A 26,593-nucleotide genomic window follows, 5' to 3' on the forward strand; every position below is an offset into this window, starting at 1 on the left:
ACAGCTTTAACTTTAATATTTCATTTCAGCCTATATAAGCAATAGTCTTGGATTCCCATTGTGTTGGAATGCTAACATGTCTTGAATGGATATCGTTTTGCTAACCATTGGTCTAGGAGCAAAGAGTTGCTTACAAAGGAAATAGCCATTGCATATTAGCCTTTGGTCATAAACACAATTGAGTCCTGTTAACCAGAAACACATAGTTTAAAAGCCTTATTGCTATAAAATGTTGCACTAAAGCCTTGGGAATTGAGGTGGTGTTTCCTAGGCACAAAAGTGTACTTTGGCTGTAGCTTAGTGAATGCATTTCAAAATTCTGGTCTGATAATCATTCGTATACAAGATGCCCACTGTGGTTGTTGAAATTGCAATTAAAGATACAAATCTGTAGTAAAGAATGGCACCATCCAGGCACAAGAGAAACGTTTGAGAAACTGAACAGGTACAATATATCATTAGGGAAAAATCTGTAAGGAGGGATGGGGGGAAGCATGCTCAGTGGTTACAGAATGTGGAGAGTCTGTTGGGTGGAAATTGGAAAACCAGGGAGGAATAGGAATGGAATGGTGTATCCTTGGAACCCTGAACAGAAGTACTCCACACTGCAATGTTTTGTTACAGGCCCTATTTGTACATCCATAGAATCTTGTGAACCGCTAAAGTACTAGTTTGTGTAGATTTCTATTCTCCAATTTTCCTTCTCTAATTATAGTTCCTCCAGCCGCATTAGAGGCCTCTAGGGTTCTCCACCTGCTCAGAGCAGTGTATGGGGGTGGGATGTGCACAAACGTGCAAGAAACTTTGAGCATAGGACCATCTCTGCGTTTGGGTTCTACATATGTTAAACAGTAATAGTTTTGGAAAGGGCACCACCATTTCTTTGGAATGGAATGTACTCTTCTGTACAAAACCTCTTTTTAAGTATTGCTATAAACCGCAGGAACTAGCAGCAAAGGGAATATGCGACGACAGACATGTATCAATGTCACCATTTTGATAGCTTTCAGGTCAGTATTTTTTTGAGAGCTGCAGTAAACCTTTTACTATGCAGTAACATTTCAGTATACCATGATGAGCATTTAATCACAGTTAACTTTTATAACCTAAGTGCCAACTTACACTAGGTGGGAGGGCAGGGAAATTCTGCTGCACATAGAAGAAAACATGTTGATGAAAATGAGACAATCCCACATCAGGAAAAGCATATGGGCTAGTTTTGATAATGAGTGGTACAAAATAGCTTTATGGGGAAATGGTGCTGTTTAAAAAAGTAGAAAAGAGGAGGCACCCATTCTCCTTGTTTTACCTCCACCCCAGGAAGATCAGTAGAAAAGGTAAACTTGGCTCAACTTAGGGCTAGTAATTTTTTTTTTTGCATGGGAGAGATTTAACAGACCCTCTCCCCACTGGTTTCAAGGCTTCTTCACCAGTTACAGTTTAATAAATGACTTTTGTGTCTCCTCCAATAAGTGGAGTGGATGTACATATTTATTTTGCCACATTACGCCGTGCTAGAAAAAGCATCTGTCTAAACTATTGGACTGCAAAAGCACCGTCAGTCAGCACAGAAAATACGTAGCTATATGCACCAGTGGTCTGATGCAGTATAAGGCACCTTCAGATGTGCTGTATTCTCTTTCATTCATTTTCCCATCCAAGCCTACCTCAGTATTTCCAAATGCCTAAAACCAATCCAAATTAACTTTTCCCTGCTTCTGCATAAGCTTGGGATCAGCTGACTTTTCTCTGTAAGCACTTATTTGTTGATGAATATGTAACAGCTGCTCTGTATACCTGGGCAATTGCTCTGGATAAATCTGAAGCAATGGCTTTTGGTTGATAGTTGCAAATTAATCAAGTGCAAATTAATCAAGAAGTGCATCATTTAGACCTATTTCCAAGCCATTTGGTGGAATATAACGTTTGGTACTGTAGTTCCCGTTACACGTTTGTGAAGGACATGAAGCCCACACAGCTGTTATGGTTCTAGAAATATATATTTCCCATCTGCTTACTTTCTTGTTATGTTGGAAGACCTTAAAAGCTGGAGAGACAAGGAACATTTTCAGTGTCCTTTCTGTGTTCTCCCTGGAATGGGTTCCTAACACATTGAAATTGAATGTGCAAATCAGTTTTCAAGGTCTGAAGTGATATCATATATTGCTTAATTTATTCAGCAGAGGATATTCCTTGGTAAAGCTACATCAACAACGATTTTTCTAGTAATTGACAGGGAAATGCTGATGTATAAAAATGTTTTACAGATAATGAGGTCTGCAGGGAACTTTTAACATTTGGGAGGTTCCAGGTGAACTGTCAAGAGCTTGGTTAACCTTTTGTGTGCATGTGTAAAACTTTGCTGTAGAATCATTGTAATTAAAAAAAGAAGAATGGATTATCACTGACCATTATTCACATTAAGTTGCCATGAGATAATTTCTTATCCACCACCCATATCCTTGATGTTTCTCCTGGACATGGTGACTTGTGGGTTTGTTTGTTTTTTGTTGTTGTTACATTTGTAAAATCTCTTCTGTGCCCAAAAACTAAAGAGAAAACTCAATTTATAAGGGAAATACATAGCTTGATGAGGCTTTGCAAAACTGTGAGTGATTCTACATTGCTTTCCCCATATTTTTACATTCTGCTTCCTGTTCCTTTGTCAAAAGGTAATTTGTCCAAAGTTTTGAAAGTTTAAATATACAGTGTTGACTGGATCACCTCCCTCTGTATGCTTATTGACAAAGAATGTTCAGAAGCTAGTGAGACAGGGCTTACCTATGAATTAGCCATGCTGGTTTGGTTTCAGCAAGACTTGTTCTTCTATATCAGAGGTGCCAACCTGTTTGGACTAGTGGGCAAGAGAGTGCTGGGGGCATCGCTCACAAAATGGTTGCCCTGGAGGAGGCATGGCCTAACACAAAATTTGAGACAACCAAATCCATTAACTCCATATGTTTATCATGGGATGTCAGCTATGCCTTGCTGGTCCTGATTATGTAGATAACATGCACACTCTGTGCTGTTGTTGTCTAATTACAAGGAACATCCCTCAGTACCAGGAAAAATGTGTCTGTGGGTGTTAGGTTGGCAGCCTCTGCTCTATTCTATTTTTAATAGTGTTTTCCACCAGTTTTTCCAGAACAGACATCCCAATGCTCTCTGGATCACCTTTTAAAAATTGGTGTTACATTAGTTACTTTCCAGTTCTTAGGTGTGAAGACTAATTTTAGAGGCAAACTACATACCTTTCTAGCAAGATATGTAGTTTTTGCCAGAACTGAGATTTGAACCTAGAAGATCCTGGTTCACAGATCACTTTCTTAAGATCTCTAATTGTGGTTTCTCTTTTCCATCCATAGTTAATGACATATTATGAAAAAAAATGCCACTGTGTCATTGCATGATTGTTTTAAGTTACAGATTATTACTATTTTATGTGTTTTTCCTCCTTTTGAAATATGATTGCACCTTCGTAACACTTCCTCTTTTTGACAGCATCCCCCCCAATAAATTGTTTTTGTTTTTACATCCACATAACTTGAAAAGTTATGTCCTGTGTCTCATTTGTATTTCCTATATTGTCCCCTTCTGGGAAAGTACCCATAGTTTAAATTGTAAGAAAACCATGGTAACCAAATGCAGTAAGATTTGTTGGCTGTGACATGTCAAAGTGTTGTTTTTAACAAAAGAAGCTGATGGCAATGTTCAAATGGACCCTTCTCATCATATGGCTGCTTTGCAGCTCAATCAATCTCTTATTATTATTATTATTATCAGAGTTATTCAGGCAGAGGCAGTAGCGCTAGTATGTCTCATAATCAGCCCTTGAGCCAGATGTAATTTGCAATTTGTAGTATTGTATTTTGAAACAATAATGCATTAAAATGTACAGAGCATGGAATTAGAAGTATAGTCGCCAAGAGGACATATTGGAGAGCAGGCTACTGCCTGAATGCTCGTAAGTGGACACTGCTGATTTTAAAAGGACCATAATGCAATTTTATTAGTATCTAAATTGATTTAGACTAGCTGCCATCAAAGTCTCTCTTGTTTCACAAGCTGTACAGCTGAATGGCAATAGAATGAGTGCAAATTAACCATCTTTACACATGGTTTTTAGACACCAAACCTTTACTTAAGAATCTGTAGTGTAATCTTCATATTGCTTAAGTTTGACATTAACTACTCATGCTAAATCCAGCTGATCTCTTCAGTAATACAGGCAGGTGTCTTTGCTGTATTGTTTCCAGCACCCACTAAAAACCTTTTTATTCCAGCAAGTATACCCAAGCATGTAATTTTAGCATGTAATTTTGAGACATGGTTTTAGTAAGTGTAACTGTTTTATAATTACAGCCATACCTTGGAAGTCGAACGGAATCCATTGCGGATGTCCATTTGTGCAGGCGCACCGGAAACAATAGCGGAAGCCATGCCGGACATTTGGCTTCTAAAAAAAGTTCAAAAACTGGAACGCTCACTTCCAGTTTTCAATCATTCGGGAGTCAGATCGTTTGACTCCCAATGTGTTTGGGAGCTGAGGTACAACTGTACTGGTTTTATTTTAACCCCCCCCCCCTTTCTAACTTCTTATTGGTATTTTTAATGCCTGTTTTAGACTGTTTATTATAAACCATTTAGAGTAAATTCTAGAAAGTGGTAATAAATGTTGTTAAATAAATAAATAAAATGCCCAAATATTCTCCTGTGTCAAAAAATTAACTTCCATATTCAATACAATTTGGATATTGCTATCTCTAGAGGCCTTCCTAAAACCTTTTTTTTTTTTTTGTAAATATCAACTGTTTATGACTTTTTAACAATGTCATACATGCATGCTACTTACACATGCAGTGTAGTAGATTTTAGGTATACCTGAGTATAAATGCTATATGAAAATGTGTGATGTTTTATGAGCTAAAATTGACTCCCAAGTTAAGTTTATCTCTCTTATTTACAGCTGTTTAATAGCTGTCTTAGCATCCTGCTGCCTGGATCTCTATAGAGTTCCCAAGTGTTTAGTTAGCTAACAAAGCACCACAGCCTTGATTGGATAATACTGACTGGAAAGAGAACATTTCTAAGTGCATTAAGTGACAGTAATGTAAGGATATGTTGTCCATTAAGAGTGCATTGCCCATTAAAAGCAGGTTTAACTTGTTCATATCTCTCAAGCTGTTGTTTTTTAAGGACAAAAATCTCTCTGGAGCTGAGCTCTATGCATAGTTCAAACCGTATCAAATCTGTTACTATCAGGACTGTTGAGTGCCCACATATATTAAAAAATAGTAGTTCTTGGGATTTTTGCACTTTTGCTGTTCCTAATCAATCTTAGAAATGCATGGGTTTTATAACATTTCCATTAAAATTCAGTGTTCTATTTCTGTGGTTGCACTCATCACTGCTGATTACCAAGACTCTTATGTTTCAATAGAAGCTTTTCTATTCATAATCCTTCCTCCTTGATTCAGTCATTGAAGCAGCAACCTGCTATTTAACACATTATAGTTTACTCCTTTCATGTAATTTACAAGAACTTTCCGTATTTAATGCATAGAACACAAACACGATGGCAAGGAAAAATACTAGTCCTTTGTCCCTGTGGTGTACATGTTGAACAACACCTTTCCAGTATTCTTGCTCCAGGATGCTTTTGATAGCATATTCACCCCAAAGTGTCCTTAGTGTCATGTCACTTAATAAACAACATACATGCATCCCTTTCAGTACATAAATGTGCTTTTGAACAAAGAGAACTCTACATAAAAGCTAGCTTAAATCTACTTAGTTTAAATGAAGTGGAAAGATAAATGACACACATTATACCACTTTATCCCAACCTCTCCCACCAGTTGCAACTCTTTCAAAAAATGCAATTGTCAAGAGTTATCTTCCATGTAAGCACTAGATCAACTTTACTTAATTCATAGATGGTGCTTTGGTGGTTGATAGTTTGGAGGTGTCGGCTCTCACTTTTAAGACTTAGATTTCTAAATATTTGTGTATTTTTTCGGCTCAGTTTTATGTTCCTTTTGTACTGCTGGAATTTGCTGTACAGGATGGATATTATTAAATCTTTTACTGACTGTATATTGGGGTTTTTTTTATGGGATTCTGTTGGTTTTATAACTTTCTGTTAGCCACCTTGAGTCTCTTTTGAGGAACAGGTGGGATAGAAAAAATTAAAATAAATAAATGCAAGAATGTGAGAGAGACAGAAGAATACCATGCAAACCAGGGTTCTCTGTCATAGGAGTTGGACGGTCACCTTCACAGAGAAATGCAGTTGATGTCACATTTACAAAATGGACTTGGAACTTGTAAGACACGTATTCAAGTGTGTAAGAAACATTGGATTGTTGGGTCTGATCTCCTTGCTGCTGTTTTCCTTTTCAGCTGCAGAATTATCTTTTCTTTTTTTCTGACTCATTTCTCAGGATAAGTGGTTTCCTGGTTTGCAAAGCATGCATTTGCAACCTGTATTCCCCTACTGTCCTTTTTGTGAAGCAAATGCATGTTGTGGATTTCTGGGTCTTGAACCTCCAGCCAGTTACCATAGTAACAAATTTGCCAATCTGAGACAAGAGCCTAACTGGGCAGTTGTTTGGGGAGACATTTGTAGAAGGTAGGGAGTGGGAAAGCTAGTGGCGAAAAAAAAAGTAAGGAAAATAAAGTGAGAAATAGCTGTCTAAGATAGATCAAGGACAAGAGAATGAAGGGCAGGATTTTCATTAAGCTGTCACATAAACTAGGAAATATTTTGAACTGTGCTGTTTAGAATATAATACATCGGCTCTGTACAGAGAACGAAGGCAACTTGTCAAAGTCCAGAATGTGGCCTGTGATATGACCCGGCTCCTCTACTCCATATGTTATTTCTCCCTGGTTAACAGTGCCACCTGCACAGGCATGTCTTGTGAATGTGGAAACCAGAGGATTGCCATTTCATTTTTGAAATGTTTAACATTCTTTTAAACATGCAAAAAATAAAATCTGAAATTGTATAGGGTCATTGTATAGGAATTGTATGGGAAAATTGTATAGGAATTGTATGGGACACGAGTGGCGCTGTGGGTTAAACCACAGAGCATAGGACTTGCTGATCAGAAGCTCAGCGGTTCGAATCCCCGCAACAAAGGGACCATTGCTCGGTCCCTACTCCTGCCAACCTAGCAGTTCAGAAGCACGTCAAAGTGCAAGTAGATAAATAGGTACCGCTCTGGCGGGAAGGTAAACGGCGTTTCCGTGTGCTGCTCTGGTTCGCCAGAAGCGGCTTAGTCCTGCTGGCCACGTGACCCGGAAGCTGTATGCTGGCTCCCTTGGCCAATAAAGCGAAATGAGTGCCGCAACCCCAGAGTCGGCCACGACTGGACCTAATGGTCCTTTACCTTTACCTATAGGAACATAGGAAGTTCCCTTATGTTGCCTTATATATCAGGCCATTTGTTCATTTAGCTCAGCATTGTCTGCATTGACTGACAGCAGTTCTCCAGGGTTTCAGGCGAGGTCAGCCCTACCTTGAACCTGAGAGCTTCTGCACGAAAAGCAGGTGATCTGTGACTGAGCTTACAGCCCTTCCCTCTATCATTTACAGTGATACACTGATGGGGAAAGGCACACCTGGCAAACGATGCCCAGGCACCTAGCTATTAACAGCACAGGAGAAGCACCATTCTGGAGAAGCATGATCTAGGTCACTTGATGGTGGCTAATCAAGCATTATGGTTTTATCCTTCTGTCTTTCAGTCAGAACTTGAACAAATATTAGAAATGCCATGAGGTTGCTGTGGGAAGCAACTTCTGCTAAGGCAAGCCATCCCCACTCAGGTTGTAACAAGTAGTGAGACTGTCACCATCCTGTTTCGAGTGTTTACGTCCTCACTGCATATTTCTGGCATTTGGAGGGATCAGTAAACCTGAATCCATGTGGGAAATGCTTCTTTGTGTTGCATTCAAGGCAGGGAACATATCTTGAAGGAAGGGCACTTTGGTGGCATAGTCAGATTTTTAAGAGTGTGTGTGTGTGTGTGTGTGTGTGTGTGTGTGTAAACCACAGTGGCTCTCTCTCTTAGAATGCTAAGAGGATGGCTTTTCATCATTAAAATGTGAATATTTTCTTGTTCAAAATAGTAGCTATATAAATATGCATATTATGATGATATGTAGGAAATCTCTTTGGTATTTTAGAATCAAGCCATTAAATCCTTTTTGGTTATTGTGAATATAATCAATGTTCTTATTTCTTTATCTTTTCTAAACGATGTCTTACCTTATTCTAGGATTATGTTGGACCATTCTTTTACATATACTTACAAAATGTTAAATACGTATATCATAAAATGCCATCTGTTTTGATTATAGAGTGGGAATTGTTGCATTGAGCGTTAAAGTGCTTTGATGGCAGACTGAATGCTGGAGTTTAGTTTTAAAATGTAACAATATTGCTTATTATAGGGAAACTGCATGCCCTTGGCATCACTGATAGGAGACCCAGACACTGTTTGTTAATTTTTAATGTTAGTACTTTCTCTGTTTGTGGTGGTGGTGGGGAAGTGCTGTTGAATTGTCTCAATCATTTGTGTGTGTGTGTGTGTTTTCATTAATCAACTAGTGCATGCTTTCCCCATTGCTCTTTATTTTAATGAAATCTGTGAATGATTTGTCAGACAGCAGTGATCTCATCAGTAATGTGTCAGAATTAAATCCATTTAGCAGATTACATGGACATTATTTTTATTGTATCAATTTGTTCTTTCAAAGCGGTGTTGCCGCTGCAAACACGTGTATCTCTTTCAAACTAGATTGTTAAAATGTAAACAGTACAATTTGTTTTCTCAAACTGAAGCAGACCAAATAAGCTGTTGTTTGTACCTGCTAGCTTTATATTTAAATCTATGCATTGGTTTTACTCGTCCTTTTAGTTCAGCACTGGGAAATATGACACTAACCAGATGTTGCTGAACTACAACTCCCATCACCCTCAAACAGCATGGCTGATAACAAGGAATTATGGGAATTGTAGTCTAACATCTGCAGATTCCCCATCCCTGCTTTGGAGAAACTGCTGATGAGCTGTAGGAAACTAATCTAAAGCCTACCATTCTGTTTACAGTATTACTACAAAGATCCCTGAACTCATGCCACTTATTTACATCTCTGATCAGTTTCATTCAAGGAATGCATCAGGGGTTGAAGGGAACTGATAGCTCCGTCAGTAGAGCATGGCGCTCAATCTCAGGGCTGTGGGTTTGGGCCACACATTGGGTGAAATATTCCTGCATTTCAGGGGGTTGGATTAGATTATCCTCGTGGTCCCTTCCAACTTTGATTCTATGAAAGACACATATCTGTTTGATTTTGAGTATGTCCCCAATGGTTTGGTTTTGAACTGGACTTCTGTAGTAACCCCAGCAAGAACTTCCATGGGAATGGGTTCCATAGTTGAACTATCTGTCCTGAATCTTCCAACATTCAACTTCCTTGGGTGCCCATGAATTCTCACATTATGAGTGAGGAAGAAAAGCTTTTCTCACTCTACTTTCTCCATGCCATGCACAATTTTATAAACGTCAACCATGTCACCTTGTACTCACCTTTTCTCTCAACTAATGCTGCCACCTTTCCATATATGGGAGTTTCTTCCCCTCCTACATAATTTTGGTTGCCTTTTTCTGGCTGTTGCCTCCCTGTGGTGGCACAATTTGTGCTGGATTAGGACAGGGGTAGGCAACCTAAGGCCTGGGGGCCGGATGCGGCCCAATCACCTTCTAAATCTGGCCCACGGATGGTCCAGGAATCAGCGTGTTTTTACATGAGTAGAATGTGTCCTTTTATTTAGAATGCATCTCTGGGTTATTTGTGGGGCAAAGGAATTTGTTCATTATTTTTTTAAAAATATAGTCTGGCCCACCACATAGACCGGCCCCCGGCTGAAAAAGTTGCTGACCCCTGGATTAGGACATAGGTTTATACCTGGGCATCCCTTCATTGTCGCAAGGAGAATAGGGAATGTAGTTGTTGTTGTTGGCCTTTATTGTCATAAGTTTAAACAGTAAAATCATACAAAGTCCTTCAAATACATTAACAATCCAAACACAAACAATATATAAAAAAACCAGATAGCCACCATTGAATAAATCAGGCAACTTTAGATTTAGCTTTAAGACTCTTGAGAGAATGTAGTTACAAGTGGTTCCTTGCTCCCTGGATTGTGCAACAGGGACTTGCTTTGGAACAGGGCTGAATGCAAATGATTTCATTCTGAGGCATGTCCATTCTGAAGCATGTTAGAGAGGCTTCCCACAATTTCTTACTGTAAGTGCTTTGCTATGGAGATGGCAATGATGTAGTATCCGTACTGAGAGTGCCCCTCCTGTTACGCTCTTTTAAAACCTGTACTCCAGCCCTTGTGCCCCAAGGATTTCCCCCTTCCTACCCTTTTCTTTTATTCAAGCTCACCGGGGCTTCAGCTCCCAGAAATCCTACAATTAAAACAAAAAACTGCAAGCCCAATACCCTTGCACTATCCAGGAATGCAGATGTCTCTGCAGATGTCTCCCACCTGGAAAGAGGGCCTTTGTTCAAAAGGCCTTCAGTTAAGAAACCGGTGGTATGTTTATCATTATTTTGTTAACTTAGATCTCATCCTACTTCCTGCAAATGCAATTTAGCACATTGTTGTTTGACATCATGAAATAAGCATTGGTTACGTTCCCCCCCGCCCGCCCGCCCCGTATTTGTTTGAGTTGGTTTTATTTCTTTTAAGTTTTATGCTGGACTTCCTTCATGTCACTCTTGAAATGTCCCAGGACTGACATGTTTTTCATCTTCAGGGGGGAAAACCCACTCTCCAAGCTTTCCCAGTTTTCTAGTCCATGCTATTTCCATTGAAAAGTCCTGTCATAGGTTTGTAGTACTCATAGGACAGGGTGGTAGACCTGCAGGTCTCTGTCTGCCTCAATAGTCAGATGGAGTGTGCGGAGGGGGAAATTGGGAGGAAAGTCGAAATGGATGGAAGAATGGGAGTGGGGAAACCTGAAGCAAGCAATTCAGATTTCTGGCAAGAGTGATCTGTTCCTCCCCCAGCAGCTCTGCAAGACAGTGCTTTGCAAGGGATTCTGCAAGATGCCAAAATCTAGATAGCAATAGAATGCACTGATATGAGGGAAGATGTTCTAGGATGTTTGCAAAGAGAAAAGCACAGAATCATTTTTGCATGTAGAATGTTGCTTGTCCCAACTGTCACAAATTAGTTGACTTGAGGACTTAGCATCATATCGTTTTGGAGAGCTCACAGGTATCTTCTCAGAGTGCTCTCTGACCTTTTTTCTCTTTTTTGCAAATGGAAAATGAGGGAGTTAAATTAACAACCCTGGAGTATCTTGGCAATTAGTGAAGAGGATTTCATCCGCTCACCCTCATCATTTTCTCACACTTTGGGACAGGCAGGATATTTTTAATTTGCAACCGTTATTTCAATCTGTCATAAAAATAATTCTATAAAAAATTGCTTTCGGTCCAATTATACAGGAACTCTAAGCTGTGTTTTTATTTCCATCTATAAGTTAATGTAAAGCCTACATCAATAAATGGAAGGGAGAAACACATACACACTCAGAAAATCTGAGTGTGATATTCAGTTTGTTGATATTTAATGGTAAGCTATTCACTAGCACTGAAAAATACATTAAGCAGGGCAAAATATGACATCTTGAAGTATCTGGGGAGAAGACGACATTTAACATTTCTCTTGGATGTATTTTCCTTACTGTGAATTAGAGTTCTCTAATTCCCCACCTCCACCCCCATTTTCTGATGTGGAGCTGGATTTTGACAGAAGTAGCTTTTTCTTAACAGATTATTTGCTTGGTGGTAATGGTGGCCAGCTGACTTTTGGTTTTAGTGAACTGTAATGGAGCTGCCTTAGACCATAGCTGGACATTTAAATTGTGGCTGGAATTCTTCACTCCCCAAGCTGAGAGGCCCAAGGTCATCTGATGTGTTTTGTGGCTGATTGAAGGTTTGAATCTTGGTCTCCCAAATCCTGGTTCAACGCTCTAGCCCAGGCATAGGCAAACTCAGCCCTTCAGATGTTTTGGGACTACAATTCCCATCATCCCTGACCACAGCTAGGGATGATGAGAGTTGTAGTCCCAGAATATCTGGAAGGCTGAGTTTTCCTATGCCTGCTCTTGCCACTACACTCTAGGGCTCAACTTGTTCTTTCTTTAGATCAAAGTACCACCAACCTGGTGCCCTCTAGATGTTGGGAAATGATTGAACCTTTGTACAGAAAACTCCCAGTTTATGTGGGGATTACATTATGAGGCACCATGTGGTTTCATGAAATCACGTATATATGAAACACCATTGGAAAAGCCCGCAAACATACTGTGCACCTCTTGAAACCATTGAAAAACCCTTAAAAAAACCAGCAGCACTTACTGGATACCAAACTCCACCACAATCACTCCCTGCAAACCTCCTTGTTCAAACTCCCAACTCTTCAGGCTTCAATGTTCAGTGCAAGGGCTCCTGGGATTGCACTTGCAAAGGCTTGTGGGATTGCTGGATACTGTTTTTGTACCTTTTTTGCCCTTTCTGGGCTGTTTTAGGGCAGCTTCCACCATTTTAAAAGTTACTTCCAGGTTTGATGCAATGCATGCTTGCACGTCAATTGGTTGTTGCCGGTAGTTGCAACATTTTTCTCTCACGTGTGAATATTCACCCCTGGATATTCACATTCATCCAGTTGCCTGGATTCATTTTCCCTGTAAGCTTTTTGTTCTTATCTTACGTTGTGAACCTGTAGTGTTAATACTGCTGAGTGTGTTACTTTGTTTTTATCAGTTTCCGTGAATGAATTTATTTATTTTTTAAATGATGTGCAGTGTAGAAAAGTTTGCTTTGTATATGTTAATCACACCATTCCAGATCTTTCTTTCTTGAATCTTGAGTTTTTAAACAGTTTGTAAGCAGCCCAGAGGACTTGGTTGATGTGTGATATATACATGCAACAAATAAAATAAGAAAGGAGGAGCTAGTGGATTTATTTCAGTATGCAGAAGTGCCGTGCTGTAGTTTATTTATTTATTAATTATTTAAACTTAGGCTGCAGGCTTAAAACAAGAAAGCATTCTTGGAGTGGGGGCTTTGGATATGGCATAGATGTTGGTGCACTGCTAAAGAGGGAGATTGCCAGTGTGACAGCATATATGCCATCAGAAGACCCCATGGTGCACCCTTGGAAACGTCTGCAGTGCTGGGCTATGTGTGTCAAGGGTGGCAGAAGATTTGCAGAATCCTAAGCCTTCTGGTCCCAAAGTGAGCCCTCAGTGAAACCAGCCTTGGAGCTGGTGTACTTAATTCCCTTCCATCCATTGCAGTGGGGGCAAAAAGAGAAGTGGCGTTAAAGAACAGAACCAAAAAAGTGAAGGGTTTGGCAAAGCAGAAGAATCTCTTCCATTCACGGAGTAATTTTACCTCCATGTAAACTGCTTAACTATATCTGCATATTGCACTTACACGTAAATTAAGCAGGACGTGCAATAAAATGGTTCAGGTATTAATCTAAAAATAAACATCTCACCAGGAGTGCTACTATAAATATAAGTATCACTGAGGCTGAACTGTTCAAACTGATATTTGTTTGATGATTACCTTGCCGTTTCATCCCGCCCCCTTTGTTTGAGTGTCATTCTATAATGAGCACAGAGTTTTCTATGTGGAGAGTAGAAGCCTACACAATTATGGTTCATGTTGACAAGTTAGAACTTTTGTTTTGTTATTAACAGGTTTGGCAAACATCGAAAAGATGACAAGATTGAGAAAATAAAAGTGCAGGAAGCTGTTACTTCAGAAGAGGAGAGAATACGAATGAAGCAAGAACAGGAGAGGTAGACTTGGTCTTTTGCTTAAATCTTGATAGAGGTTTTTTTTTATGTTTGGTAATTTACATTCCACTGGAGTTCATTTTTAGTCAAATGACTCAGATACAAATATGTTTGTAGAGCTCATGTAACTAATGGGAGAAAGCAGAATATATATTGGACATCAGCTAGGATAATTTGACTATATTCAGAGGCTGTTATAGCAACCAGGCATCTGTTTCATGATTTGTCATCCCCACTCCCCCTTCTTTACAGGGGCAACTGGATTAATAAGTACACCTGTGCTAGAATTGATTGTCTAGACACTTTCAAAAACATTAATATTTATATGGAATTGGAATAAATTTTGTATCTTTTCCTGAAAACATTTGCGTATCTACTTTTGTTGATTTTACACTGTGTCTTCAATTGAATTTGAAACTCCTCGCTGGAAATAAATATTGTCACTGGAGATCAACCTTTTCCTGTTGTCCTGTAGTGTTGTGTAGATTAAATAGCTGGGTATAAAATAACTAGTGAATACTCCTTGCTGGAGTATTCCCCCCTCAAATTTAAGATCTTCATGCTTTTATATAATTACTTCTGTCAAATCCCATCTGTATAAGCCCAGTTTTCCAGTAACCAACCAAATGCATCCCCACGTACCTAGCTAATGCATACTTCCCCAACTTTTCAGTGCAGTTATGCCCACAGAAAGAAATGTGTGCCTGGAATAACCTGGAATTGCATTGGATAAGGAGGCTTATATGAGGCAGGAGCTGTGCGTGTATACAGTGCTGCTCCCATGTGCATGATGGACATCTGGACCAGAGTTCCTAGCTACAATCATGCACCAAATAACATTAATTTAATTCTCATAAATGCTTATATCTGAACGCAGGCCTGCAATTCCAGCCTGTCACTTCCAGAGCACTACAAAATCACATTGAAGTCAATTAACTTGATTAGCTTTGTGATGCAACAGTTGATTCTAAATTGCTGCCACTATTCCTACAACATTTTACTTTGCAGTGAAGCTAAACACTAACAACGATGGCTATTTATAATTTGAAAAAATATTAATAGAAAATAGGTCGTTGACTAATTGCAGCGTGCTGCAGTATTGACGTTAATGAAGCTATTCCAGTTTAGATTGCATGTTGAACTGTAGTCGGATTCCTTTTTTAATTTGCGTCATTAAATTACCTTGGAATACAAATATGTGCATAATTTTATAAGCAGGACTACACATGTCTACGCATTTCATTGTTTGTTTCGATCAGAAAACTCTTAGTACTTTGCACTGGATGTCCGCCAGCAGTTTTGAAAATTCTTCCCAGTATAAAGTAGTTTCTTGGGCTGGGTTCCAGAGAGGCCTCTATGTACATGAGGGGTGGGCATCGTTTGCTTCTGACAGCAGCCCTCGTGTCTCATAGGGTGCTGTCCTAGAGCTTAAACTTAGCAAGCTGCTAGTCTTCGGGGAGGCTTTTCAGGGGAAATAGAAACTGACAGGGGAAATATGGCAAGACACGTTCCCCTCCTTTTCTGTTAGCATGGCTTCAAATGTTACAAAAAGAGAGAGGAGGGAACCTGATAAAGTAACAGAAGAAACAGTTTGCTTCTCATGGCTTTCTAATGCAGGCACGAATATGCATGCTTTTTTTATTTCTGATTCTGGAAATATAAATTGGGCTAATTGTAAACATACCCTCAACAGTAAAATTAGATTCATGTCCTCAGTTTAAAGCAGAGGTGGGGGAATCTGTGGTTCTCCAGATGTTGCTAAGCTGCAACTCTCTCTCTCTTTTTAATATAATTTTTATTAGTTTTTTTTAACATATCATTTTCAACAGTAATTAAATAAACTTTTGCATCTTATTCAAATTTTTAACTTCCATCAATCCTGTCTGAAAATTTTCCAATCTAATCTCTCAGTATGCATTTCTTATCTTCCCTATTACATTTCAGACTCATAACCAATATCTCTATCTTTTTCTACTTTGTAACACTTCGTATATTTCTCCTTACAAAACTTCTTGTAGTCCTACTAGCGTAATTTGTTGATTACAGTTGCTCTTCAAATAATTCATATACTTCTTACAATTTTCTGTAAATCTCTGGTCCCTCCAGTTTCAAATCCTTCCTATCATTTTGTCCAATTCTGCATAGTCCATTAATTTCGTCTACCATTCTTCTTTCGTCGGAATTTCTTCTTGTTTCCATTTCTGGGCTAACAATACTGTGGCCATGTAGGCTAAGCTGCAACTCTCATCGTTCCTCACTGTGGCTGATTGGAGTTGCGGAGTTCAATAGCATCTGTGTTCCCTAGCCCTATATTTAAAGAGAGAGATCTTGATAGCCAGTCCCTGGTAAGGTTCACTACCTTGTACCTTTATTCCTAGTATTGTGTAAACCCAAGGAACAGAAGCAATAATCCATCATAACATATATTTTAATAAGTGATGGTATATTGGTTGTGCACTGTATTTACTATGCACTAATGTAACATATGAACTTAATGACACATCTCTCAAGAACATTTCACAAACTTGGATTACGCTCAAGCTAGGTATGATCATGCCATAAGCATGTGATTTCCGCCCCCCCCCCCAAAATTACTTACTTCACTCATACGTTACATATATAAGTTTACAAATGTTCAGTCTAATGTGCACATCCAAAATTGTACTGTGAGAAAGCAACCCTAAATATTAAGCCATGCCTGTGTCTTAACTATATATATATATATATATATATATGGATAATTTTACATGAATTGACTCCCACATTTTGCTCCTGCACTAAGCATATTCCAGCTGGAATAATTACTTTAGTGATACATTCACTGGGCCTGCATATTACAAGGGAGGTGTTGGTCTTGGGATCTCCTATGCTACTTGTTCCCTTTTCCTTTGAAGTTGGGAGTTTCTTTCCAACCTACTTCCTACAGTGCCAGTTACTAATGTGTTTCCCAATGTAAATTGCCTATGATTGTTATATTCTCATGTTTTTCTCTTTCATTTTATTGCGTGATTATTGTTTAAGAAAAATAACAGTGTTGACAATAGCTCATTATTATTCTAAAAAGAACAAATCAGAAAAGAGATATGTCAAGATCCAACCCATTGTAAACTACTTGGAATAAATATAGTATATAATTAAGGGGACTTTAAATGGCTCCTCACAAGGAAACTGACCATCTAAAAGGGCTGCCCTGAAACTTACTGCTGTTAGGAGAAGCAAGGAGTGTAAAACAGTATAATAAAAAAATTCTGTGGTTGAAACATTGAGCAATCCTTGAAAAATTTATTAGGGATCCAGTAGAACATTTCAATTTAGACAGTAGCTTGTTTTTAGAAATATTTCTGTTTTTGCTTCTTCCTGTGCTGTTAATGACACAAATAACTTAATATCAAATTTGCTTTCTCTAATGATGAAATGCACGAGGGAGCTAGGTTTGGTGTAATGAATTTGCTGTGTAGAACCAAAATGCAACAAAAGTCCACCGGGGTCAGAGAACAAGTGGATGCTCCATTAAAAAATCAATCAGGGCCACAATTATATAAAATTATTTTGCCCTGACTCTATAATTTTAATAGTGTTTTGCTTGCATTGTATTTTGCTCGAAGTCTTGAAAGTATTTTGTTCACATTGATTAGAAGACAAGCAAATTAATGTAGCTTAATTTTCCATTGAACGAATTGAATTAAGACTGCCATTTTTATACAGTATCCCACTGATTTATTATGAATCCCATCTTGTATGAAGCAAGACTCCTTCAGCCATTCTTGGTGCATCCTTGAAACCCACATAAAAGGAAGCTATTTCGGAAAAGGAGATTATTAAGTGTGCCCAAATATATAGTAAATATTTCTTTACCCCCTTTATATTTATTTATATTATATAAATATCAAACATGGCTGATAAAGTTTCAATTCCTGATACTGGCCAATGAAAATAAGGCAAGGTCCTATAATAGTACTCAACTAATATGATCTTTTTTTTAAAGTACAGTAGTACATTGCATTCTACACATGACACATATGTCGGCGCACCTGTATTGATAGAATGATAGCATTTTGATCACCATGTAGACGAAACTAGGAAAAACAGATACTCTCCCACAGATATATGACCCTTCCCCTTAATTATGCAATTATGTCATTCCCTATTAAGTGCAATATAGTAAGATATTCAGCAGAGACAGAAAGAATGTGTTAAGCCTGCAGAGGGGGTAACAGCACAGGATTATACAACTCCCATCTCAGTTTAATCTTTGCAAGGATTCTTGCTGGAGTCTCAAGGCAAAATATGAAGACTTGCTAACTGAGAAAGAGGCAGCATGAAGCAAACAAGGTTTTTCCATACTTGTAAACTTCAGCTCCTGAAAGAAGCCACTTTCAAGGATTTAGAGTCCGAATCATAGCATGGCGGAAGCATAATGGTAGTTTCTGCTGTCATCAGTGATGTCATGGAATCTACGCAATAGGTGCCCGTGAATCATATTCAAGACAGCAGTCTGTTGCAGCCTGCTAACTGGGAAAAGAGCTACATCCTCCAAGCAGCAATATATTGTGGCTTGAATGTGGGGGAAACTGTGACATTACCGAAACAGAATTGCTTCCTTAAGGGAAAATGTCTGGATCCCATGCAACAAATGGAAAACCGCTACACATTTATCACACTAAAAAAAATTGATTTTCCAGAAAGGCCCTAAAGAAGAGATTTGAGAGGCGCAAAAGCTTACATTCCAAACATTCATAATCTCTGTACAGCTTAGATATGCATCCTTGTCTGTCAGTTCTTTTGGCAGTGTGTATTAATTAAACAACAATAATAATACTATTTAGATATTTATTTATAAATGCATGTTTACTTGTTAATCGCTTAACTATTGGCTGTCTTGGTTTAGAACAGAAAAAAATCATCTTGCCAGTGGTTAGCTCCCAAGGGCAAGTTGGAATGACATTACTTACAGGGATAGCTAGATTTTGGAGGGGGTCGTGATGGGGTTTTCTTGAAATGCTGTTTTAAAATATTTAAGAGCTCCTGACTTTGTTGACTTGCAAAGAGCTTCGGGAGTTAGTGCTAAAGATTGATCAGTCTCCAAAAGTTAACAGTTGTATTTGTGCATTTCTAAATGTGAGCCATCCTTTGAAAAAAACAAATCAACCACCCTTGGTGTTTATTATTTCAAAACTTTGCTACCCTTTTGCTTCTTAGTCAAATAAGATGACATTTATGAAGTGAATCTGTTAGTATCCGTCTCTTTGCAAATTTAGTCAGTGGGTATCAGTGCTGAAATGAAAACAGCCTCTGTCCTTCACAGCTCCTGAACCAGAAGGGGGAGCTCCCCGCACTGGTTTTGTGGGTCTTTCTGATCCCAAGTGTGAAGAAAGTGGAGACAGAAATTTGCCAAGTGGAATGTCTAGGAGCTCATGGGATTGAAAATAATGACTGCAGCAAAGATTCTCAGTCTTGGTTTCTAAATGTATTGTGCATTGCCAAGACTCTTCAGTTGTAAGGATGGCATTAGGACGCTACTTTATATTTAAGAATGTATTATAAATGGCTAAAAGGAGTACATTAGTCTTTCCAAATAATTTGTACCATGATATTTTTGTCATCAGCCTGTCTCTGAATTGAAAAGTGATGTGAGAAAAGTTTCTCCCTTGGAAGCAGAAGGAAAGCTTAGTGAGGTTTTAAAAGTTGTATTTGCAACAGATTACTTACCTAAGGCAGTAGGGACCTAAAACACAGTGAGACCTTCTTCCACGTCAAGGTGATGACTGTTCACCCATCATGTAAACAAAATAACTAGAAACTATGTGGGTATATGCACTATGATTTGAAGATGCAATGCAGTAAATGTATATACATTTAACAAAATTAATTAACGAACATAAGTTAAATATAAATAACTTACAGTAAAATGCTTTAATTGCCTATATCTTACCTTTTGCAGCATCTTGGAATGAAATTATTTCTCAAGTATGCATTTACACTGTCACCAGATTACCCTACAGCAGCATATAATCAATCCAACATTTCTAATATTTCTAAATCTCTTTTCATATAGTAAATTACTGATCTCTATGTATTCAGTAGGGTTGCTATCTTTCCTTAATCTCTTAGCATTATAGCCACCAGTTGTTCCCACATCTTCCTAATTATATTTTTTTAAGTTTTTAATCTTCTTCCAAGACTTGCCGTAGTTAAAATATGAAGATTTCCTGAGACCCAATATGTTGATGGGGACATTCAAGTTTACATTGTTCAAGAAGCATACTGAAGAATCTAATCTTTCTGGAAAATTTAATTAGTCATTTACTACCATAACTCCATAAATGGTAAAAAACTTATTTTCTCCTTTACAAAACCAGCATTCCTCAGTTTTCTCGTCACACCAGACTGTCCTATATAAATGTCATATCATCACAGCAAAATAATCGCATTCTTGCCCAATAATACTTAGTGTTAGATGTCACAATAAATTGCATTTATTTGGATTGTGGACACCCAAAGTATAATCATGAAATAGAATGTGCATACATTTAAAGGTATATGTGCATGTACACATTTATTAATAGATAATGCATACTAATTAATAGACTATATTGATATCTTGTTCTGGAGAACTTGGTCCTCCAACAATGGTAATTTTATGTATTGTCTGTTCCCCTTAAGGGTGTTAAAGCCTACGCCTCTCAGAGATAATACAGCCTTTCTTCATCTTCCTTTAGTACCATTAAAGCTACAAGCCTTTTGCTGTAAAAAAAGTATACTAATGAATAGAAATGTTACAAGAACAGAAGTCTTGTGTTTTCCCTTCATCATGCATCATCCATTTTAATTAGAGGAAAGGGTAGTGAGCACAGTGACAAGAGTGTGGAATTAAAATCATTAATTGATGTCAAGCTGAAGAGAGGCTGCTAACATGAATTTAGTGACAGCAGGAAGGAAATTAACCTTATTACTTTATTTAGAGCATTAGTTTATTTAATATTTTTGTCTATGCAAATCCAGAGTGCTTTATTTATGACAATGGCAAAGGACAAATAATTCATTAAAAATGTGAATATTAATTATTTCACAGCAATGAATCTTGCAATAAGCTCACTGTTCTTAGAACATCCATTAAAGTTGGTAGACATGGACCTTAATGCGCTTAGATTTTTATTTTCAGGGCCAACATTCTTTCATAAATGAATAGGTGGGATTGCTCATGTGGTTTGGGTTAGAAAACCACCTGATGAAAAGATGCATCAAATGGCATCGTTCACTTTAACATGGACTATTGTGGAACAGCCAGAAAAACACATTTCTTATAATTTTGCATATACTGCTATTTGAGAAAACTGATTGTATTCGTTTTGTCAGTGAAAGTATGGTCAAATAACAGCAAAGATTTAATGGGAAGCATACTAACTTACTCTTGAAAGGACAATAGCACCATCCTTGCAGATCATTTGTGACCTCAGGGGTCATGATAAAAGAATAGTGAGAGTGTTGTCTTCCAGTAAAGGCCATCTGGAGCTATTAAAATATCAGATGGAATCAGGGCTTCAACAGCAGGATGCTCTTCTGGTGTATTTCCAGAATTCCCAATGAGACCATAATATTTTTACTGGGAAATCTACACTTTGTTTCTTCAGAGCAAAATATTTTCATTGCACTTGTAGACTAGACAAAGAGATTTGGGAGTAGAAACTCTATCGACTGTAAATACAAACTGATATCTCACTTTGGTATTTTTAATTGGTGCAGTAATGTTTTTTTGTTATAGTCCTCTGAATCCTACTCAACACACAATTACTTGCACTTTGGCCATGACTTGACACATATATTTGTACATGGACCACCCTATTTGACAGCTAAGGAAAAACAAATATCTGTGGGCCATGTAATCCATCCTAGTTCTCGGTCTTCTCTGTAATGTCCTTTTGCTTTTAAATTTCCAGTGGTCCTCTGCCTTAAAAAGCAACACCAACAAAATGAGCAGCCCGCATTGGTAATTAAGATTTAGTTTATTCAAATATATCATTCAAGGCTTTAACGGTGGCAATTAGTTGGAAGCTGATTGACTTTCATAGTTGCACTGCATTTCATATGTCACAGTACCAACAGAGATGTAAAAGTTCACAGGTGCACTCTACAGCATCAGACCCTTGTCTGAAATTCTGCAGCTCTGTTGTTAGTTAGTATAGATGATAACGAGCTAGATGGCCCAGAGGTCTGACTTGGTATAAGGCAGCTTCACATGTTCCTGTGATCTTACATAAAGATTTGGGGAAATAGTCCTTTCTCTTGAGCGTCATGCCTAACAAACTGTGGCTTGGTACATTACAACATCCAGTACTCACTAAACCAATTCACACCCAGTTACTCTTTGCAGAGTCAGGGCAGTTTACAGGATTAGTAGTGCTGATCTATTTCCATGTCACATTGGTATGTTGCGAGGAAAGAACAACAGGATATGCAATATAGCCAAGCAGTCATGACCAAAGTACAGATTCCTTTCTAGGTAAAAAATAATATATACTTTTTAGAACATCTAGAATACTGTGTGTTCTTTTGGGCAGGTGGTGATGGTAGGTTTGTTGGTCTGCCGGCCAAGACTGATAGCTTATAAAACAGAAACAGGGTTTCTCCAATTTGACCACCCCATACTTGCAGGGCTTAGGGCAGGCATAGGCAAACTTGGCCCTCCAGATGTTTTGGGACTACAACTCCCATCAACCCTAGCTAACAGGACCAGTGGTCAGGGATGATGGGAGTTGTACTCCCAAAACATCTGGAGGGCTGAGTTTGCCTATGCCTGGCTTTGCGTGATATAGATCTGAAGTCTTGAAAGGCATGCCCATTACAACTCTTCCCTCTCCCTGCCACAGCAGATGAGGGACCCTCTTAATACCAAATAACCATTTAAGGATGATTCATTCTAATACGCAATTATTGGAAGTGAGCAGCTCTTATTGCTGTTAAATTTAACAGTGCCGGAAAACCTATCAAATTATCCAACTTGCACTACAGGAGTCCAATACTTTGCAGCTAAAAGCGCTTAAACATCATGTTTACTCTAATTTTTAAAGGCAGCGGCAATTATCTGAATAATCAAAGGGATAGTGAATTCTCCGCATGTGTCTCTGATTTGTAGCGTTAGTCAAGCTGTAACATGTATTTCTAAACTACTTACGCCTCCAGTCATTTTGGTGCTGCCTGTGTGCTTTCATACCAATTTTATACCTCCACCCTACCCATAAATGCAGTCGGGGGAATTTTGTGTTGCTGTCTCACATGGTAAAGTGCCCAAGGGTGCTGCTGTATCAGCCTAGATCTGTGCTATTTGTTCTTATTGTCTACTCCAGGGGGAACCAACATGCTGCCCTCCTGATATTGTTGAACTCCAAATTCCATCATGGCCAATGGCTAGGGATGATAGGAATTGTAGTTCAGCGATGTCTGGAGGATGTCAGATTGACTACCCCTGCAGTAGACAATAGGCACATGTAGTGTGTCCTGATAAAATGCATTTTTCTAAGTGTACCTGTATGATACACAATATTTGAAAATACGTTCTTTTCAGATCTACACTTTCCATGTGCAGGTGCAAATATTAGTAATGCACCTAAAAAACCAAAATGTGTAGTTTCTAAATGGGAATGGCTAATATTTCTAGCCATAATACTACTGTATTAAACATTATCTAAATTACATTCAAATGTCTATAATACATAATTCACAGAAGAAATGTGGCTGCAGTATGTGGAGATGCTTATTTTCTTATTAATTATAGGTATTACTCAATGAGATATTTATACAGTCAATGAGATATTTATACAGTCAATGAATGAATGATATGCTATCCTCACCGAGTCAATGGAAAGTTTTCTATTGATTTAAATAACATCAGCTTTTAACCTTCCGAGATATTCTTACGAGTTCTTTATAGAAACCATAAAGCGGGATTGCTAAAAAGCATTAAATAATCTGTGAATAGATGAAGGGCAGAGTTAGATTAAATGTAAGATTAAAACCTCCACCATATGCTTTTAATGGTAAAGAATACTGAAAGCATTGGGTTGCAATGTGATATCATTATGGTGTGAAATACATCATCATACAAACACCAATGATTAATAATTACCACATGCAACAGAATCAAAGCACTTGTAGTTTTATGAGGCAATCTGCAAGCCACATATGGCAGGGTAAGAATTGTTTGAGTGACAGCATCTTACCTAATGAGAAAGCAAGTTGAATATCCAGACTAAGGGAGTTCCAATGCTAAAATAAATAGCATAATAAAACTAAAACTCTACAATGGCTATATTCAATTCCACTGTTGGAGGTAGTATCTGAATATCAGTTGCTGTGAATCACTTGTTAGGAGAGTGCTGTTGCATTCAGGTTATGTTTCCAGGCTTTTCTTGGATATTTGGTTGGCCACTGTGAGAACAAGATGGTGAGCTAGATGGGTTTTTGGCCTGAGTATAATGAGTATAATGAGCCCATGGAGAAGGAGGACAGGAGGAATAACACCCAAACAGGTATTTGGTACCATCAGTATGGTCACATGGAAACACTGCTGTGCTGCCTGCAACTTGCAAACCTTGAGTTACGTATGTTATATGCGTCTCCCCATCCACAAAATTTCTAAAGAGTTAGGAAATGTACTCCAGAGTCCAACTCTGACTAAAGCCCCATGATTCTTAAGTACTGCACTCTAGCACTTTTGTGATTTCCCCCCAGTAGGTTTTACTTACCCATGAATATAAGCATATTTTGCACCCAGCTTTCAAATATATTTCTAGCCTTATTTCTCATTTCCAGAATTCAAGCCAAGACTCGAGAGTTTCGCGAGAGACAAGCTCGGGAACGGGATTATGCCGAGATTCAAGAATTAAACAGGACTTTTGGATGTGATGGTGACTCAATGTATGCTGGAATTGCTTCATATAATTCCTCCATAAATAGTGGCACAATGAACAATAGACCACAGAGCCCTAGGGAAGGGCCAACGGTTGAAGCGTTATATGCCCAAGTAAAGAAAGCACGCAATTCCAAGTCTTCACCTGCAGACAGGTAGGCACCAGGCTGCAGTCAATATTCTGCTTCCAATGTCTGGTTTGTATTTTATTTTATTTTATTATTTTTGGCTGTGGGAGGTGACTGTTCATCAGCTGTAAAGCCAGAACTGCATTTTATTAATGGCTTTTTAAAAGCCTTTGTAGAGAAAAATATTGAATTCACACAAATCAAGTCATAATGGAATGAGCAGTACAATCTTTTCAGATGATCCTAACACAATTCATCATCTCCTGGAAATGCTTTTGGATCCAAATTGCACTGTTTAGTATAATTCAAATTAAAGTCAAACTTGGAACAGCTTCTGGTTCAATTATTGGCAGTTCTAGTAATAAGCTGTGGTGCTTGTGGGTAGCATTTGACTTTGGTTTTCCAGGCCAGTGCCTGGGAGAATATTGCTTTTGTTTTGGAAAGGGGGTGCAAACAGAATTATTTAGGCCACTGTTTCTTGACCCCAAGGTGGGTCTCTCTGTCAGCCTTTTGACCGTTTCACACCAATTCCTGCAATAAACAACACATTTTAATCTTGAAGCTTTAGATCTGACAACCTAGCCATACCCAATTCCTAATTTCCTTCTTGCCCAGTTTAAAAACTGTGGGGTTTTTTGTTTTACTGATTACCATACTAGAGGTTGCTGCTAAGCTGTTTGTGGACCTTTACTTAATTTGATCTATGATTGGTATGCTAGTAACAATTCATACTAAGCTCAAAGTAATAAAGATACTCTTTCATTGTTGTTGCTCATATTCCAAACTGAACTGTAAGGCTGGAAAAGAAATGCTTTTTCCTGTTCACAGCCACTTCTAGGCAGGTCAAGTTTCACCAAATCCAGTGCCATGCATGTGAAAAGAAGGCAGGCAAGATATAGAAGGTATAAAAACCAAACAAAGGGGTAGAAGTAGAGAGTGGAAGAAAGAAGCGAAGGGAGTCAGGGTATATAAAGATTAAGAATTTGTAAGAACTCTGTGGGCAGAGGCCATAGAAAACATGCCTTGCATTCAGAAATCTCCAGTTCCAATCTTGATCATTTCCATTTAAAGGTGACAACACAAAGAAAGATTCCCCTGACTTCCATTCAGAGTAGACAATACTGGAATATATAGACCCAATGGCCTGACACTATAGAATGACTTTGTATTTTTATAGACTAAAGCAGTGCTGGGGAACTTTTGAACCACAGGCCAGCCAGGCCTCCCCAATTGGCCCATGAAGTCATTTGGGTCAAGCCACACCACTTGTTGCATATGGGATCAGGTGTGGGGCAGGTAAAGACATGGGTGAGCTAAAACAGAGGTTGATTATCAGTAGCACCTGCAAGGTTCCCTGCCCAGCATTTCTGAAGCACTGACAAAGAGCTGGTTGTTGCAGCTTACAGAGTGCTGTTCATGGCAGCCCTTTTGATCACCTAACCATCCAGGCAGTGATGATCATTGGGGCTTCCATGAACAGCACTACAGTCGGCTAATTGCCAAGGCCTTTGTTCATACCAGTTTGCAAAAACTAGACACAAGACATCATTGTGATGTCACGTGATTGATGGGTGGTCACACCCCAGGATTAGGGACTATGACAAGTTTGACACTTGGCTTAGCAATGTTTTCCATCTGAGAGGGGCAAATGGCTTTTCTTG

General features: G+C 38.5%; 1 protein-coding gene across 4 annotated transcripts in view; it reads left to right on the forward strand.

Annotated features, from left to right (window-relative positions):
• The window catches only part of PARD3 (par-3 family cell polarity regulator), a 543,662-nt gene that overhangs the window by 397,809 nt on the left and 119,260 nt on the right, over positions 1-26,593 (forward strand). For 3 of the 4 annotated variants that reach the window (XM_080973985.1, XM_080973986.1, XM_080973987.1), the window contains 2 exons: positions 13,800-13,901; positions 24,708-24,959. In XM_080973985.1, coding sequence (XP_080830111.1) covers positions 13,800-13,901; positions 24,708-24,959 — 354 coding nt within the window. The remainder of the gene's footprint in view (positions 1-13,799; positions 13,902-24,707; positions 24,960-26,593) is intronic. The other variant, XM_080973988.1, reaches the window with a different exon arrangement.

This window comes from Podarcis pityusensis (assembly GCF_964106645.2).
Source record: "Podarcis pityusensis genome assembly, chromosome: 12".
Taxonomy (NCBI): domain Eukaryota; kingdom Metazoa; phylum Chordata; class Lepidosauria; order Squamata; family Lacertidae; genus Podarcis; species Podarcis pityusensis.